This window comes from Nelumbo lutea, chromosome 1 (genome assembly GCF_056320005.1).
Source record: "Nelumbo lutea isolate HS-2025 chromosome 1, American lotus-T2T, whole genome shotgun sequence".
Lineage (NCBI taxonomy): Eukaryota > Viridiplantae > Streptophyta > Magnoliopsida > Proteales > Nelumbonaceae > Nelumbo > Nelumbo lutea.
This window is the reverse complement of record NC_142684.1, coordinates 59,386,207-59,404,983: the sequence shown is the minus strand read 5'-3', so window position 1 is coordinate 59,404,983 and position 18,777 is coordinate 59,386,207. Positions and strand designations below refer to the sequence as shown.

Here is an 18,777-nt window from a genome sequence, read left to right as displayed (position 1 = left end):
AAATAATAAGAACTAATGACGGCAACCAATATGAATTTAAATATCTTGAATATAGAAGTTAATGAGAGACAACGACAACTAAAAAATGTGAAAAAAAATGAATTTGAATAGAATAAAAAATTTGATGGAGTTGGGGCTAGAAGAGGAGTCCAGATCTGCTCCATTCCATTAGTATGTGCCTCACCCTCTGCCCGAGTATTCCCCCTGCCTCTCTTGTTTTCTCTTCGGAAATGAAAATATGAAACCCTAGTCCCTAGTGCCCTCCACCAGTTGCAGTGATTTCCCTGGCGGCCGGCGATAATATTAAGGCTCATTGCGATCACCGTTAAAACGAGACTCCGACAACTCTGATGCTTTCTCTTTTCCTGTCCAAATTCTCATTACTCTTTCTTTTCTCTTCATGAAGGACCCAAACCCTCTGTTCTCTTCTTGTTAGGATCCAAACCTTTTCTCTATCAGATATTAATCTCATTAGCGAGAATAAACAAGGCAACTCGATTTCGACAAGATATTAATCTCATTAGCGAGAATAAACAAGGCAACTCGATTTCGACAATTCAAACGCAGGTAAATCTTCCAAAATCCTAAGAATAAAAGGCTATTGAAAAATCTCATGTTGGGGTTCTTTGTTTCTCTCTCTTTTTTTTTTCTTCCAAACCGCTTCGAATGAATGTGGTGTTTTCTAGTTCGAACTGGAGTATACAGAGACCAGTTCTAGTGAACAGTGTTTTCTATTTCTAAAAAGTTTGTTCATTGAGACCAACAACTTCTCTTTATTTTTATACAGAGACCAGCAACTTCAGAATTTGTTGTCTAGTTTTTCCATTTTTCTTAATTTGTCATATCCCACCAATTCTTAATTTGTTCATACAAAAAGATTACCATCCAAATGCAACTGAACTGATAATGCCATAATGGTCATGGTGCTAGCATATTGTAATTAGTTTGGGTCCTTCGTGAAAAGGAACAAGGATGAGAGTTTAGATAGGAAAAGAAAAATCAATAGAGTTGTCTGTCTCATTTTGTTGATTATTGTAGGGAGACTTCGTATTGTCACTGGTGAAATTGTCATCCACCGGAAAAAGCACTACCTCGGTGGAGGGCACTAGGGTTTAGTAGGGGCTTAGCGAGAAAGAATGAAAAATTAGAAGACTTGTGGAAGGGGAATACTCGATGAGGGGGTGGGGGCGGGCTAACGGAATGATTGTTAGTCTCCCCACTCATGTATGTTAATTCACATGATTTTGGGACGCATGGTGTCCTCACATTTTGTTAGGACTTTGCGAGGCGCCAGGAGGTGAGGAGCAGATCCGAACTCCTAGAAGAATTAGGGACAAACCAAAAAGGACATGGATGGAAGAAATAACAAGTGTTTTGGCACTGAGCACAACGGAATGGCAACATGGCCAATACCCACAAGGCTTAGATGATGATGATGGTGAACAAAATATTAAAACTTAAAAAAAAAAAGACCAAATTAGTCCAATGCAGTATTAGATCATATTGGTTGATATGATAGATACGGGGTATATTGAAACAGAGCTTTGACCATTCCACCTGTATTCTGTGCTCTCAAAACCGGTGTTGTATTTTCCTTAATTTAGACTTCTCAGTGAGAAATGGTTTGAGGGTTCAAAATCTAATAATAGATATAGAACTAAACAAAGTGGATAGGTGGATCAAGATTCAACTAACCAACCTCAATATAATTGGAAAAGGGTCTGTTTAGTAAAGGAAAAATAAATTGGACAATAGCAGTATAGCACAATGATGATAAGTCAGTTTGATAGGTTTTTGGAAGAATTTGCCCCACTTCGAGCATAAGGGAATCTCCAAATGGGCATGATGGAGATGTGAATTACTTTTTCCTCCCCTTTTCATTCATACTGTAATGATATTTATAGGAAATGTTTAATAGAAAACGGTTACGCCAGAGAGGCACAGTGATCGATATGTGTAACTAACTAAAGTTATCCATGAGTGGTTGCTATTCTTTGAACCGAATGGGTTTGATAATATTCCTTTGAGGTCGTGGTATCCCCTATGGTAGAGCACGTTTATCAGGCCATTGCTGCTTGTGTGAGGGATCACGGGTACCAGGTGAGCTCCTCCTATCATTGCCCTATCCTGCAAGGTGGACCTTGCTCTCAAGGTTAGGGAATTGCTGGACCATGTCAGTCAATGGTTCCCATGTAGCATCTTCAATGGGAAGGTTACTCCACTTGATCAAAAGTTGGGTCTGCCAACGATGATTCACCTTGACATTCCATGAATCCAAAACCTGTTCAAGTACATAGAGTGGATGGGTGCCATCTGTGGTGGACGGGAGAGGTAATATGGTCGTTGTGGAAGGGTCGGGGCATAACTTTAAAATGAAAATGTGGAAGACTGGATGTATCCTTGTAGTGGAAGGAAGTTGGAGGCGATAGGCGACAGGGCCAATTCTTTCCAAGATTTTAAAAGGACCAAAATAGCGTTTTGAGAGTTTGTGGGAGGAGTGAGCTTTGATGGATGATTGTTGGTAGGGCTGAAGCTTAACGTAGACCCAGGAATCAACTGAAAATTCTTTATCCTTTCGATGCTTGTCTAGTTGGTTCTTCATACAAAGTTGAGCATGGGTGAGATGATGTTTGAGCAGTGAGAGGATAACATTGTGGTGATACATATGATCGTCAAGAGCAGCGAATGATGTGGAGCTACTGATATAATCAACTAGAGATGGTGAGCATCATCCATAAAGTGCTTGAAATGGGGCCATGCCATTGGAAGAATGGGTGGAGGTATTGTACCAATATTTTGCCCAATGGAGTAGTTGCACCCTAGACCTATGTTGATCTTCCACAAAGCACCTCAAATAAGTTTCTAAGGTTCTATTGAGAAACTTTGTCTGGCCATCCATTTGGGGATGGTAGGCACTACTAAATTTCAGTTGCGTGCCCTATAGTTTGAAGAGTTCCTGCTAGAAATTACTCGGGAAGAGCTTGTTTCTATCATTGACAATAGACTTAGGAAAACTATGCAATTGGACCACCTCTTGGGTGAAGTGTTCTGCTAGTTTGGAGGTTGTGATCGTTGTGGGGAGAGCACAAAAATGTGCATACTTGGAGAGCCAATCGACAACTACCCATATCAGGTTCTTGCCCTAGGCAAGAGGCAAACCTTGGATGAAATCCATTGAAATGTCATCCCAAACTTGCGAAGGGATAGGAAGTGGCTGTAAGAGACCCTTGGGGGCTGATGGTTCATACTTGTTCTAGAGGCAAATATTGCAAGTTGCAACATATCTCTTGGTGTCTTTGGCCATGGACGACCAATAAAAGAAGAAGAGAGCCGACTCAATGTCTTGGCATAGCCAGAATGTCCTCCTTGGAGTGAGTAATGGAATTCCCGCAGGAGGCGTAAGTGGAGATCAGTTGTTGTAGGAACAAAAAGTATTCCTTTATATAGGTGTAGGTCATCTCGCTCAATATAACTTGATTGGTCTTCGTGCTGATCGTGGAGCCTCTGTAATATTTGTTGGGCCTCAGGGTTCGTGGCAATGACTTGGCGAATGTCATAAAAAACCACCCATTGCTAGGAAAGTGCCATGAACAGAGAGAGAGAGCCGGTTTGGACCACCTGGAAAGCGCATCAACAGCTGTGTTGGAAGTACCAAGTTTGTATTGGATTGCAAATTCAAACCCCAATAGTTTGGTGTTTGGATTGTTAGGTGAAGGAGCTCTCGAAGGTTGCGATGATCGCTGGCAATAGTAAATTTCCTACCGAGTAAATATTGCTACCACTTGTGTATTGCTGCAATAAAAGTGTACTTTTCTCGAGCATAAGTGGAGGCAGATTGGAGTTGAGGACCGAGTCTCTCACTATAAAAAGCAATGAGATGATGGGCCTGGGAGAGGACAACCCCAATAGCTATCGTTGATGCGTCTTTCTCGACCGTGAAAGGGATGGTGAAATCAAGAAGTGCCAGTATAGGGGTTGTTGCCATAGCAATTTTGAGAGCGATGAATGCCTCCGTTTCCGTAGGGCTCCACTGGAATTGATTGTGCTTTAGGAGATCAGTCAAAGGAGCGGCGATGGAAGTATAGCTGCGAACAACTTTTTGATAATAGTCGGTGAGTCCCAAGAATCCATGAAGAATTGTTTTGGGGTCGACTGAAATAAGGTGAACCAGATATTTGATCTCGAGCTAACCAAAAGAGCACTTGGAGAATTTTGTGTAAAGTTGGTGTTGGTGAAGAACAGTGAACACCGAGTGCAAATGTTGGAGGTGAACAGAGAACCAAAATGAGGATATCATTGAAGAAAACCAAAACAAGCCTCTACAAAAATGGTCTAAACAGAGAATTCATTGTAGCCTGGAAGGTAGTGGGGGCGTTGGACAACTTGAACAACATTACAAGAAACTTGTAATGACCCTCGTGTGTGAAATGCATTTTTGTGAATATCTGGTTCATGGACACAATTTTGAAAATATCTCGAGCATAGGTTGATCTCGGAGAAATATTTTGCACTGTAGAGCTCATCCAAGAGTTTATCAACAGTTGGAATGGGAAAATGATCCTTTACAGTCATTGCGTTGAGAGCACGGTAGTCGATACAAAAGCACCACAATTCATCTTTCTTTTTAACGAGAACTGGGGATGAGAAAGCAATGGTGCTGTGATGGATCTGCCGCTCTATCTCGTCCTTCTGGAAGTGAGGGTATCGGTAGGGCCTCACATTAATGGGGGTGGTGTTTGGTTACAGGGTAATGTGATGTTCGATGGGGTGGGGGGGAGGTAAGTGACTGGGGGTGGAAAAAACAGTTGCAATTGTTGAAGAAGGTGGAGAATGTCAAGGGTGACGGTGGAAGGGAATTGAGGAGAGGAAGAGTAATGGGCTTGGGTTGTAAGAAGGCGTTGAAGTTGGTTATGGGTAACTGGGGACGGAATTCCGTGAAGAGTAATGGGCTCACCACTGAGGCGAAAGGACATCGTCAATGCCTTATGGTCGGTGATAACCGGCCCAAGTTTTTTGAGCCATTGAATACCAAGGACGGCGCCAGCATTGGAGATGGGAAGGAGATGAAACTCAATAGGGAGTGGAGTACCTTGGATGAGTAAGGTGATGGAGGGGTACATTCCTCTGCATTGGAATTGATCACCATTGCCAATGTCACTGAGGAGAAAGTGGAGGGGTTGACAAGAAGGTGGAGAAACGGGGCGACTCGGGGATGTAGGAAGTTATGTGTGCTTCTTGAGTTGACAAGGACGGAAATGGGGTGGGAAAAGATGAACACAAGTAAGCGGAGGGTATGGGGAAATCATTACCGTGAAGAACGTGAAATGAGATTTTAGGTGATGGTTGGGGGTCGATGTCGGGGCTAGGTGAAGCTGGTGAATCAAGGTCGGGGGAATCAGACTCCTCATTAGGAAAGAGGAGAAGGAGTTGTGGGGTTTTACAATTATGTCTAGGACAAAATTTTTGTCGCAGTTGAAGCATAGCCCGTGGGTCCGTCATGTTTGTTGTTTTGCAAGGGTCAGGCGGGCGGCAAATGTTGGGTGGTAAGTTTGGAAGAGGAGGCGGAAGGCTCAGTGGTGGTGGTTTGGTAGAGGGAGGTAAGGATGAGGTAGAGGGTCACGGGTTGGTGTTCGAAGATGGAAGGAGAGTGATGGAGGGAGGGGGAGGGAAAGATGGTTGAGGGTGGCGATTGGCTGAGGGGTGAATAACAGGGGCAAAGGATAGTTTCTCCTCTATTAGTTTTATAAAGGAGAAGGCAGAGATGGTGATAGGTTTGACGACTGCAAGTTCCTGTTGGATTTCGGGTTTAAGTCCAGAGATGAAGCAATTAAGGATTGTTTGAGGGGATAGTCATCAATGTGGTTGCAGATGGTCTCAAAGCGGGATTGGTAATATGAGACCGAGGATGTTTGGGTTAGCTTGAACAAAGTGGCCTGGTGACTAACAAAGGAAGATGGTCTGAATCATTCTTTCAATGCTGTAGTGAGATTGGTCCAAGTGAGTAGCTGTTGGTTGCAGTGCATCCATTGAAACCATCCTAAAGATTGATCGGTCATGAAGAAAGAGGCAATGTCGATTCACTGGTCGTTCGGGGTACGATGGAAGTTGAAATAAAGCTTAGCCTGGAAGATCCAGTCATGTGGGTTGGAGTGTGAGATTTTGCAGCGGAGGGGACAAACGGAAATGGAGGAATTGGCAGCAGAAGATGAGGAAGTCAACTGAGGAGGAAGAATGATGACGGGCTTATCGGGGCGAGGAAGGCAAAGGACCAGTTCATTGAGGGTTGACTGGATATTGTCGAGTTTGATCTGGTCTATGCCTATCTAACTAAAGCTGTGCATGAGTGGCTGCTATTCTCCGAACCGAATGGGTTTGATAATAATCCTTCGTGGTCATGGTATCCCCTACGGCAGAGCACGGTTATCAGGCCGTTGCCACTCGTGTGAGAGATCATGGGTACCAGGTGAGCTCCTCCTATCACAGTTACGTTAAAGATGTCTTACTTTTCAGTGGCAAAACACGAACCAGATGCACCGTATATTTTGCCAAGAATAAGTTGTTCCATTTCCTGTTTTTCCATTTTGCGCATAGCCATGCACAAATTAATACCTGTACACTAAATGCAAATTGGAAGATCCAATCAATTTCTAATGGTAAATTCATTTCAAATACGTAATACATGGATAAAGGTAATCATTATTTTAAATAAATTCAATTGGCATTTGACAAAAATGATTGACAAATTCAAAATTTGAAAAAACAATACACTCATCCTCTCCATGCTTATGTGCATTTCGAGCATTCACTGGACATCAGGAAAACCTGTCGCCTTCAGTATCTGTTTACTAAAACAAAGAAACTCCTGCTTTCCCATAACCTGGCCCAATTGATTGTCTTAAAATTGGATCATCTTTCCAATGGTTGCAGCTAAATTACATAAACACCTTTGCATATCCACATGTACGCTTTCCTGGAAAAAAAGTTGGGAATTGCCTGAAGATGCCTTCCAGTTAAATGCCAGTGATCTGCTCTACTTGGTATTATGTGTTGGCACACCAAGGTAAAACTTGGTATTCTTGAAATCATCAAGAAGTGGATTGTACCCATCCTTGGTTCTTGTCTTTGATGGGAGGCCAAATTCTTCCATGAAAGATGCTGTATCAAGCTACAGAAAGAGATGCAGTTTTGAGGGAAGTATATATACAATGATACCATCAAATAAAAAGAAAATTAGCAACTAAGAACTTGGAAAAACAAATATCACTTGTGACAAATTTTAAGCAAAACAAACATTTTTAATACCTCATGAAAATAATGTATTCATTTTTCCTTCAAAAGGAGTTTACAAGCTGAGTTTCTTCTCGGTAATGAGGAGAAATGTGACTAATTTACTCAGGAGTTACTAAATCTTCTCTTTTTTATCTTTTTTTTTTTTTCTTGCATAAAACTCTTGAAAGTATTGCTTTCACTATATATAGATGGTATTTTGAGAAGGTAGAAATCAATAGAATAAACTGTCCTCTTTCAGAAAGTCATTATTCCTGACAATTTTGTAAAATAGCCAACTCATATTTAATTTATTTACTTTCAATGTTGAAAGTTCATATCTTCTTGGTGAGTTCAAACTTTCAGTCAGGGGAGAATATAACTCAATAATTATTCTTCTCTTCTTCCCCTGTTTTGATGACTTGTCTTTCTGCATCCTCATCCATCCAGAGCAGTAATGGTCCATGCGTTCTAGGAGCCAGAAGTCTGTTGGAAAAAATATATCAGCATCACCCTGCCACAAGGAAAGACTTGAAAACCTTAGGAACTAGCATGGGCTATCTGGACCAACTTGCAAGATTATTACCCTTAGTACCTAAAACTGGGACATGATTTAGCAAGATGATACAGCAATGACCTTGGGAACAAGGTTAGGTTACTATGAGCATATTTTAAGAACACCAACTTAAGTGGAGAATATCATTGCATTAGTGCATTTGATATTTAATAATGTCATGTGATCTCAGTAGGCAGATAATATTTTCAATTCAAATCAAATTTAAAGATATTGCAAAACTAATCACTGATAAAATAACTGCAGATAAAGGGTATGGGAAATTTTAGTAGCACTATTGATAACTGCATGATAAAGAAATACTTTACAAAGTAAACAGTAAAAACTTCAATTTGTTTTCTTTTTGTAAATGACAAAATTGCAACTCAAATGCCAATAAATGTTAAAAACAAACTCAATGAATAAATTGTGAATTAGACGATAAGGGTTTTCATCAATTTTGTTATGGTACAGAATTTTCTGTTTATCACATATCCAGTGTTTGTGTAATTATTTTTCATCTTCCCAAATTTGGCATCTGTAACCACTTATATTAAACCCAAAACAACCTTAATAAATTCCCCAATAATTAAAATCCGAAAAAAGTTATCAGTCAAAGTAATGGTCAATAAGAAAAGGAGAAGAGTTTCCTTGCAAGCACAGCATTAAAGTGCACCACTCTACACATCCAAAGGTCAAACCAGTTTGATGCAAAAAACCAGGTTTGGATACCAAAGGAGAATCACCTGAGCGGAAATATTGAGCTTCCAAGACACCACAACAGCATCATAGATCCCCTAAATGTCATTTTGCAACGGATCAGATTATAAATGGATTCAGACTATCTTGGCACATGATGAATCTAATGGCAATACCACCGTGACTAAGATGATTAATGTTCAATATCTTATCCAGAAATTGGAAAAGCTGATGAGGGACTTTTTGTGGGAGATAGGAGAGGAAAAGTGGGACCATAGGGGTGCATGGGAAGTGGTTACTAAAAGCAAGAAACAAGGAGGTCTTGGGATCAGAAATATAAGAAGAAGAAATATGGCTTTATTGGGGAAGTGGTTATGGAGGTTCCCTTTAGAGAATGATAAGTTGTGGGCTAAGATAGTGGATAGCATTTATGGTTGGGAGGATAACGGGTGGGATCCTGGAATTCTGGCAAGGACTACTAGTGCTTCTCTGTGGAAAGCCATACATGACCTTCTACCAGTTTTCTCCCCTTGGGTCAGGTATGGTTTGAACTCAGGAAACCTCATTAAATTTTGGGAACAAACTTGGGTGGGGGATACTCCCTTAATGTACCAATTCCCTTCTTTGTATGCTCTCCCTGACTTGAAAAATGAGACAATTTCTTCCTTCCTAGTTCCTTCTGATTTTGCCTCAGGATTTGGGTAGAATTTGGGATTGAGAAGGGCTGTCAGGGATACAGATTTGGGTAACATTTTGAACCTTTTGGCCATACTTGAAAACGTTTTCTTGAATCCCTCAAAGGAGAACAGCAGATTTTGGACCCCCTCACCCTCGGGCTCGTTCTCTTGTGCATCTCTATTCAAAACCTTAACTCAGCAACCTGCTCTTCCTGGTTTGTCTTTCCCTGTTAAAGAGGTCTGGTGCAAGCCCATTCCTCCTTGGGTTGGGAGTTTTTATTGGGAAACCTTCCTGAAAAGAATCAACACAAGTGATCTGCTTCAAAGATAGAGACCCAAGACTTGTTTATCCCTGCATAGGTGTATTCTCTGCAAAGCAGATGGGGAATCTGGTTAACACCTTTTGGTATCTTGCTGCTATGCTAAAACTGTATGGGCGTGGTTTTTCTCACTTTTTGGGTGTACCTGGAACCCCCGAATGAGTGTGCAAAGTTTGTTTTCCCATTCCTTATTCAGCTGGCCAATGAAAAGAGGAAGGATCATGTGGAGGTGTTTAAGGGCTGCGGTGTGTTGGACCTTATGGGAAGAAAGGAAATCAAGAATTTTTTTCAGAACAGGAAAGGAACATTGAGAACCTAAAAGAGTTGATTCACATTAGGATGGCATATTGGCTGAAATCGCTGGATTTATTCACAGACTTCATTGTGGATGACTTGTTGAGAAGTTGGAAAGAGAGAGAAAATTCTGCCCAGGTTAAAAGGGAAACAAGTCCCTCTTGGATACTTCCCCACTTGGGGTTCTTAAAACTTAATTTTGATGGCAGCAGCCTTGGGAACCTAGGTTTGTCAGATATTGGGGGAGTATTCAGGAATGAAGAGGGGATTGTTTCAGCCATATACTCTTGCCCTATTGGAGAGGATGACTAAGGGCTGAGGTCATGGCAGCCTTGGAGGGAGTTCAAAGTGCAAGGGAATTGAACATTAGGAGACTAATAATGGAAGGGGACTCGGAGGTGGTAGAAAGATGGCTAAAGGAAGACAAGACTGCTATGTGGAATTACAGCAATGAAAGGAAAAAAAAAAAAAATTAATTGGCTGGCAAAAGATATTGAGATAAAATTCAGTTGGGTGAAGAGATCTGCTAATTCATTTGCGGATGGGTTAGCAAAGCAAGGGGTGATTAGGGATTCTTTGTTTTGGGCTCATTTCTAATCCTGTAATTTTGTTTTGTTGTTTGCAAGGGAGTTAAGATAGCTTACCTCCCTTTGCTTGTATGCATACTTCTTATTTAATCTTAATGAAATTCTTGGTTATTGATTAAAAAAAATATCTTATCCAGAAATGTTAGCCACAAAAGGCCCTCAGCCTAAACATTCTAGAAAATAAAACACTCACAAACAAAAATACCGTTGTTAATGGGTTGTGTCTAGGCTGGGTCAGAACCTATAGGGCCGGTAAATAATGGACACAGAAGTAACCCTATTATTATTGGGCTTATTGTAACTGAACAATAAGACCCAATTATAAAAGATCGGCCTTTAGCCTCATAATTTGACAATAAACCTATTAATTCTCTTGCTCTCTTACCAAAACATCTTATATATCCCCTACAAAATTACAATCTTAGACATCTTATATGGAAGCATTACAGGTAAACATTGATGAACATTTATAATCAGGAATCAAAATGCATACTCAGACCATGTAAAAGGGCTGCATCAATTCAGAAACCAGAGCCTTTTTTTACCTGAGAGGAACATGCCATTTGTATGCCTGCTAATGTCATTCATTAGTTTCTTGTGTGCCAATTACATAAGTTTACTCCACCCCCTAATATTTATTAAGAGAGTATTTAAACATAACAATAAAAAGACAGATATTTCATGTTCTATCAGAACCTACCTTTTTTTAACCTGAAAACGGGTCATTTGTAATCCTGTCGATGCCATTCATTAATTTCTTGTGTGCCAATTACACGAGGTATTTCCACCCTCTGTTCTTTATTTTATATAAAAGGTAAAATTACAAGAGTTACCCTGCAGCTACACATGGCAAGTATTTGATAGTAACTTCCAATTATTATTTTTTATTGGTAACCTTTTGATTATAGAAAAATGGTTTATGAATAAATCATGCGAAGAATCCCAAAATTTGGCTGGGAGACACCACTCAACCCTTAGTTTATCCACCACATTTCAATTACAAGCAAATGCCCCCCAGAGTAACTGAACCCTTTCTGCCCCTTGTTTGGCCATAGAGTCAACCAAGTTGTTTGAAGATCTATGAGTCCAAGACACCACTTTGATAGTTTTCGTCCCTATTGGAAGGAAATCCATAATGCTCTCATGAATAAAAAGCCAGGTATTCATGGCAGTAACAGTAAACCCTTAAAGGAATAATTGTTTAAGTCATAGCTGGGACGAGAAAGAAATCTACATTGCTATCATAAAGAAAATAATCATGCATTCATTGCATTCACATAAATCAATTATCAAGAGAGGAAAAAAGGAAGATTAGGAAATGTAATAAAAAATAACCAGAGAGGAAATTAGAAATGGAAGATAGAAAAGGCAAACCTTTTGCATCTAGATAGCTGCTATGATCCAAACTGCTGCCATCTTTCTGGAGAGTTAAAAGAAACAATGTAAACCATACTTTATCATTCTATGAGAGTAATGAATCCAGAGATATGAAACAAATTTGAAAATAATTAAGTTTATAGATAAGGCCCAACTAAGTTTCTTTCTTATTCTTCTGTAAATTGATGGTTTTCATCAGATGAGTTTTGACAATTGATCTTTCTTTTCATCAATGTAAGAAAAAGGAATGAGATGCAAGGGCTATCCTATAAAAAGAAATGAAGAACAGCTACCAAATCCATGGAAAGAAAAGCCGAGTAGATACTATAAGCAACCTTCATTTCTGGTTTCTGATACAACCCTCAAAACCCAATAATCAATTATTTGCACCTGCTTCTCATCCATAATAATTAAGGAAAAAGATACAGTAATAGACAAGTTTGGTAGAAAGGTTTCTCCATGAGCAGACTAAATTCTTCATTTACAACACCAATCACAATATCCAAAAGAAATAATGCCACTGCCTTTAACTCTCAGCCAGTATATGCTAACTCCCCAGCTCCTAAGATGAAGAGTTATAATAGTAAACATTTATATTCAAGTGAAGCTGTCGACCCGTCTTTGTATATTCTTGTGCTTCAATTATATCTGAAGCCTTTACATTTCTTGTGCTTCAATGGGGGGAAGCCTTTACATTTCTTTATCCTAAAGTCTTGTTCCACATTTGACAGGTTCCAAAGTGCAAACCATTGTGAATGAATCCTTCAAGTATAAAAAGAAAATATCAAGTAGCATTTCTATGTTTTGTTGTTGATGTATCTGATGAATCAACAAATCATCTTGATCTAAACATTGGGGAGTCAAAATATTCTATACATGGCTAGACAGTATAACAATATAAATACACCATTGGTATCCTAACTACAGGGCCTTTCTTGAAATAGCATTAAAAAGGAAATCTGGGCCAAAACACAGGAAACTGTGACACCAAAATCTGGGCCAAAAGACAGGAAATCTCCATGAGTAGACTACATTCTTCATTTACAACACCAATCACAATATGTAAAAGAAATAATGCCATTGCCTTTAACTCTCAGCCGGTCTATGCTAACTCCCCATCTCCTAAGATGAAGAGTTATAAAAGTTTCGTCTGATCATCAAAGTGTAAACATTTATATTCATGTGAAGCTGTCAACTCATCTTTGTATATTCTTGTTCTTCAATTAGATGTGAGAAGACACAAAGTATAAAAGTTCAATGACTAAAAAAACAAGAAAAAAAGGTGTCCAACACTACAACTGCTATTTGCAACCAGCAACAAGGAAGATTACAGGACCAAATCAGAACATTATGTCAGATGAGTATAGTTAACCCACTTCAAGGCCTCTGGTGAGCCCCATCAAATCACGTTCTAATTATAGTTAGTGCCAAGAATCATAAATCAGGAAACGTTGACCAGCTTTGCACGCCGAGTCTTCTGGTCCACCTCTACCCGTAAACCAAGACCAGAAATTTCAGGAATATCGACGGAACCTTGAAGCTCCAGTTCTGCTACTACCCTTTGATTTTCTGCATTTCCCTCTAATAAGTTCCTTATTGACCAGATGCCCCATTCTCTCAAGAAGGGGTTATCTTCATCAGTAACACATTGTTGCATTAGCAAAAGAATTCCATTGTTCTTCCTAATTAAGTCTTGCACATACTTCCTTCGATACAAACAATTGCCAATGACTGCAACAATGTCTCTTCGAAATCCTTTGTAGGGGCAAACCTTTGGTGAATCAGAAGATGATGGCCCTTCTTGGGTCTCTACTTTCTTGATCGACTTCCTGATTATTGCAGGTGGCTCAAGGTCACGAAGCAAATCTAACATCAGTTCTACGAGCCCAGAAGACAATAGGGTACTGACAACATCCACTGAGTTTTCTTCTTTAGAACTTCTCATATCTTCCCGAGCACAAATATCTCTTAGAATGGTGACTGAGTATCCAAGAACATCAATTGTGGCAGAACCCGTTGGAAGACCAGATTTGCCTCTTGAGCAAGAATCAATGACTACAACAGATCTCCTCAGTATTTCAAGAACACAAAGTGCAAAATCATTTGAAACAATAATCTCTTCAATTTTCTGATTCAAAACCTCTGAAAGGGTACTCAACAAGAACACCTCAGCAGCTGTGAAAAGGGAATCACCATGATCAACATCACCACCAATAATGGTAGACTGGGCTAAGCTTAACTTAGAAAACAATTGAGGGAAGTGGGTATCTTCAAAGAAGACTCTCGAAAGAAGCAGCTTCAACCAGTCTTCTCTGAATCCAACTGGAAAAACCAAAATAAAAGAGGAAATATAAAAGACCCAATTTTCATATTTGGCTTGCAAAATGGAATAACTAAGAAATAAGAATGTAGAGACTACAGTTCATGGTTAAAGCAAAGAACCATATAACAAAATCACACATTTAAAGCAAAGAAAAGCAAACCTGTTGAAGCAGTCCTGATAATTTCCTCTACAATAGGCAACCCTTGAATCCCACAAAGCTCTCCAATGCGTTCATGGCTTCCATTACAACAGTTGTACAGAACCATAGACAGGGCATCAGAAATCTCAGGCCTTCTAATACTCGCAATCTCCACAAACCAAACAGGGAAGAACTGACCCCAAATTGCAGACCTATGTTCTTCTCCGGCCAAGGAGACATTCCCCAGAACCTGTAATCCAATACGAAAGATTCCATAATCCGGATTGGAACCTAACCCTACAGACTTTAAAGCAAGCAAGATGATCTTAACACCATTTTCGTTGATGAAAGAGTTCTGGTTCACGATTTCTCCAGCGCAGAGGTTCCTGAGTAGTCTGAGAGACAGGGTGAGAAGGTGAGGTGCTGAGGAGTTAGAAAAGAGTTGAGAGAGTTGTAGAACCACAAGGAGAATGTTGTGGGAAGCGAGGTCAGAGCGGCCATGGGCAGTTCTAGCTGCTTCTAGGAGACACTCTAGGGCTTCGTCTAAACGAGACGAATTTGCAGCTATAAGCAATGGATGTAGGATACTTTCAGGTACAGAAAACTCCATCGGCAGCGTATCCATTTAACCTGAAAGGTTACTCTGCAAAGAGGTTTATCACGACTGAAAAGGGGATGTCAGTGTATCAGGTTCATTCTGGGTTTGAATCGAACCAAATCCGGTCCAGAGTTGCACCAACCCAAAAGGGCTGGCCCAATCCATCCCATATACAGTAACTATAATCAATCAAGTCTATATATACAAATATTTCAACGACGCAATGTCAATGGGTCGGGTCTAGAACAGGTTTATCATCAACCTGACCCAAAACAAGTTTAAAGTAGGCATCAGTGCGGGTTACCACTTTATACAACTCACTGTCATCACTAAATACCAATTTTCTGAGAACCGGATCGGACATCCATCCGGTAAAAGCAGAGGTTCACGGGTTAAAAGTTCAGTCGAGATTGAAGTAGAGGTCGAATCATGCTGATGTAATAAATAATATATATTCGAATAAATACTAAATATAAAGTAAAACTAATCCAATATAGAAATAAAATAACAATTCAATCTTCCAAAGTTTAAGACAATTTGTTCACAATGAAAACAAATACATCAACAAACAAGGTTTAAGACTGAATTTTAACAAATTAAATGGTATAAAATTATAAAATAAATATAATTATTTATCCTAATTTCTAAATTATAATATTTAATTGTTTAATTTATTTCTATAAAATTCAAAATATGATATCAATTTATTGAAGTTTAAATTTCACTGTAGGTGGGTAATCGAATTTGAGTAAACCTGTAAACAAAACTAATGAGTGTTACCAAGTTTTCGAATTCATAAATTTAAAATAAATATTTAAATTTTAAAATAAAATAAATTAACAAATTTTCGAAATCAGAAATTAAAAATAAATATTTAAAATTTAAAATAAAATAAGTTGCTGGACATTGCAGAAACAGGCGCCAGGCGGTGGAAGGAGGAGAAGGAGAATAGAGGAACCACTGTCACGCAAGTGGCGGTGAACAGATCACCGCCGGAGAAGAAGGAGGAGGAGGAAGAGGAGGAGTAGGAGAACAGACGACCAACGGAGTTGAAGGGACACAGTGAACAGACCACCGGCTACTGCTTGAGGCGGTCGACGGCGAGGCAGCGAGTCCCGACTGTTGCTAGCGGTGGAGGAGGCGATGTTCGGTGATGGCTGGAATTCGAACGAAAGAGAAAGAGTAACGAGGGTTTGTGGATTTTGATTTTGCGCAAATTTCTTAAATTATTCCTACTGTATATTTAATTTACTAACTCTACCTTTATTGTTTTAATGTCTTTTTTGCCCTTAAGTTAAGAGAAAAATCCTTCTTCCCCAATCTCTTCTTCCTTGTTTCATGTCTTCTCTCTTACCATCATCCCCTGTTTTGAACGTTCAAGGTATTGAACGGGCCGGAGGTCGATTCTTCTCGCAGCGGCATGAGTTTTGAGTTGTGATGTGCAGATCGGCCAACTAAGTTCCATTTCCGGAGCGGAGGTCTGAGATTTGGACTGTATCTATTGCTATGTACAGCATGAGTCTCAACCTGTACTCCCCCCATCCTTTCTTGTTTCTTGTTCATCATGGAGGTCAGCCATTCGCGAAACACTGAAGCGTCTTAGCTTTCCTTAAATCGCTTTTCCTAAATCCAACAGATAGTCTCTACTTAGAGACTGCCGACAACAATAACAACAACTTCATCATGGCGATGAGCCATTTGGAGATGGAACAGTGGAAGTGTCCTGCCTTTATTCCCTAAATCCAATCAATAGCCTCGACTTACTTAGAGACCACCAACAACAATAGCATCAGCTTCGTCATGGTGGTCAACCATTTGGAGACGGAACAGTGGCGGCCATAGCAGTCAACCATTTGGCAGCTTCGATAACATCAACTACCCCATCAATTATTGCAACTCCATTAATCGTTGTAACTTCATTAATCAACTCTCTTGATCTCTTTCTTCTATATCTTTTAGTGATAAAAAAAAAAATTTAAATGTCAAATCGAAGTTAGACAGGGAGTGGAACAGTTGTGCCGCCAGCTACAGTCAGGGTTCTCTATAGCTGTCGTCCGTGAGAGGGACTGTAAAGAAAATGGTGAAGAAGAAGGGAGAGGGAGAAGGATGAAGGGTAATATTGAGTTTTAAAAAGAATTTATACCTCATGTGGTGTCTTTTGTGTATGGATTTTGACGAAGACTAATGGATGATGATAGCAGGGATAGAATTAGTCAATTGTCAAGAACAATAGTAGTGGTGGAAGACAATAATTACAATTAGTCAATTAACTAAATAATAGGAATAGTTTAAGAAATTTGCCCTTTAATTTTAGGTTAATAAATTAAGACTTAAGTTTTATTTGATTGGCCGGTCCCAAGTTGATCCAAACAGGTGGGCGGTTTTTTATGATTTTTTTCATAAGTCTTAGGTCACAATTTGATCGGTTCAATTGGTTGATGGAGAAAATGCATTTGTAAGCAATAAATTCACATGTGCCGCTTTACTCAAAAAATAAATAAATAATTTACACGTGCCAAGTGCACAAAGAGTCCACTTTATTTTACCCACAAAGAGTACACATGTGAGATCACTTTGCTATTTGGAAAATATTTTGGGAGCCTTTGCACATTCATTTACCTTCAGATCCTCATTTGTCTTTTCAACTAAAAAAATATTGAGTATAAATATTTTGGGAGAATGATCATAACTCTAGCGTCAGAATTTGTAGGTTCAAAGTACATTTGGAGTAGGTTCTAGCTTGGAATTGATGCTAATGCACAGGTGGGTATGGGCGCATAGAGTGTGGCTTTTGGACCTTCTGAGTGTTTATAGCTTTGTAGTGGGAATAAAAAATCTGCATTAAGCCAGTCCATATTTTTCCGAATATTATTTGACCCACACTCATTATGATATGCCATTCACATCAGGCTCCCAAAACAGCTTGGATTGTATTTTACAAACAGTAAAGGTTTTTCCTCTCAAAGTGGGTGTTTGGCATCAATGCATTTCAAAAGTGTTCTATTTCACAAGTAGGCTCTAAGTCATAAGTGTTTTGTTACCTTTTTTTTTTTTGAACACAAAAAATCAGGATGTAGGCTGATGTATAACATGTAAGAAGAGGTTATATTATTCAAGAAAAATAAATTTAATGTTACCTTTATAATGGGTTACTTAAACACAACTTCCAATGACAATTATAAATTCTGTTTTTATTTCTTTAGTACAGAAATGAACAATATATGCAAATTTGTCCCATAAAATGCACCTTATTGGAATCAACATGTCATCAATGATACATGTCATCACAAATAAAAAATGTTTAAATAAGTAAATATTAAACACTATACAAAAGCATATTAAATAAACATACTGTTGATCTAATAAAAGAATTTAATTTTTTTAATTTCGATACACTAGGTAAGTATCAGCCACATAAATGATTGCTTCAATGACATCTATATTAGATACAAATGTTAGAAAAAAAAACATATTTTTAATATATTTAAGAAAAGAATAAACTGAAATATACCTATAAAAACCTTTTCGTTTACATATTCTAAAATATGATCAAACTTAACAAAATTGTACTTGTCTAAAGGGATATGTTTACAATTGTCAATACTATATATAATTTTTGTATTTTTAGTAAATTGCAATTTTATCTTAATACGCATTAAGATATAGATAGAATTAGTACAATCAATCATCAACCCTCAAATGCAATATGCTATACCCTCATTTAATTCATTCCAAAATGATTCAATTTCTGCACTATACATTTTGACTTCAATATCATCCCCCTATAAATATAAAAAATAATAAATTTATTGAACGAATATTAACTATAATTATGTAATAACCTTTAAATATGTAAAAACATACCTAAGAGTCAATAAATATCAATTTTCACATTTTCTAAATATTATATTCTTTTTGTAAAGTGCGGATATCCAATTTTCTGA

The 18,777-nt window shown here is 38.7% G+C and overlaps 1 protein-coding gene and 1 long non-coding RNA gene across 5 annotated transcripts; one reads left to right on the top strand and one right to left on the bottom strand.

Annotated features, from left to right (window-relative positions):
• Positions 1-100: 100 nt before the first annotated feature.
• Positions 101-16,980, top strand: LOC148874754 (uncharacterized). 2 transcript variants are annotated; one of them, XR_016105497.1, is made up of 3 exons: positions 101-567; positions 15,746-16,024; positions 16,215-16,980. It is a non-coding gene; the product is annotated as an uncharacterized LOC148874754 (long non-coding RNA). The 2 variants fall into 2 exon arrangements; XR_016105496.1 differs by lacking the exon at positions 101-567 and adding an exon at positions 3,592-6,463.
• MEE50 (ARM repeat superfamily protein) lies at positions 6,681-15,757 on the bottom strand. Of its 3 annotated transcripts, XR_016105495.1 has the most exons (5): positions 14,257-14,875; positions 13,150-14,095; positions 11,771-11,816; positions 7,586-7,780; positions 6,681-7,165 (listed from the first exon to the last, which is right to left on the bottom strand). XR_016105495.1 is itself a non-coding variant. In XM_088965992.1 (2 exons), the coding sequence occupies exons 1-2, from the start codon at positions 14,858-14,860 to the stop codon at positions 13,215-13,217; spliced, it is 1,485 nt and encodes a 494-aa protein (XP_088822118.1). In that variant the 5' UTR covers positions 14,861-15,757; the 3' UTR covers positions 12,951-13,214. The 3 variants fall into 3 exon arrangements, 1 of the variants encoding a protein (XP_088822118.1); XR_016105494.1 differs by lacking the exon at positions 6,681-7,165 and having other exon boundaries at positions 7,293-7,780; XM_088965992.1 differs by lacking the exons at positions 6,681-7,165; positions 7,586-7,780; positions 11,771-11,816 and having other exon boundaries at positions 12,951-14,095; positions 14,257-15,757.
• Positions 16,981-18,777: the final 1,797 nt, after the last annotated feature.

Bases quoted from the DNA above. Each gene is read 5' to 3' on its own strand.
- MEE50 (XM_088965992.1), bottom strand. From the start codon at position 14,860: ATGGATACGCTGCCGATGGAGTTTTCTGTACCTGAAAGTATCCTACAT. The intron at 14,096-14,256 runs GTTTGCTTTTCT...TGGTTTTTCCAG, and splicing joins TATCAGGACTGCTTCAACAG to TTGGATTCAGAGAAGACTGG.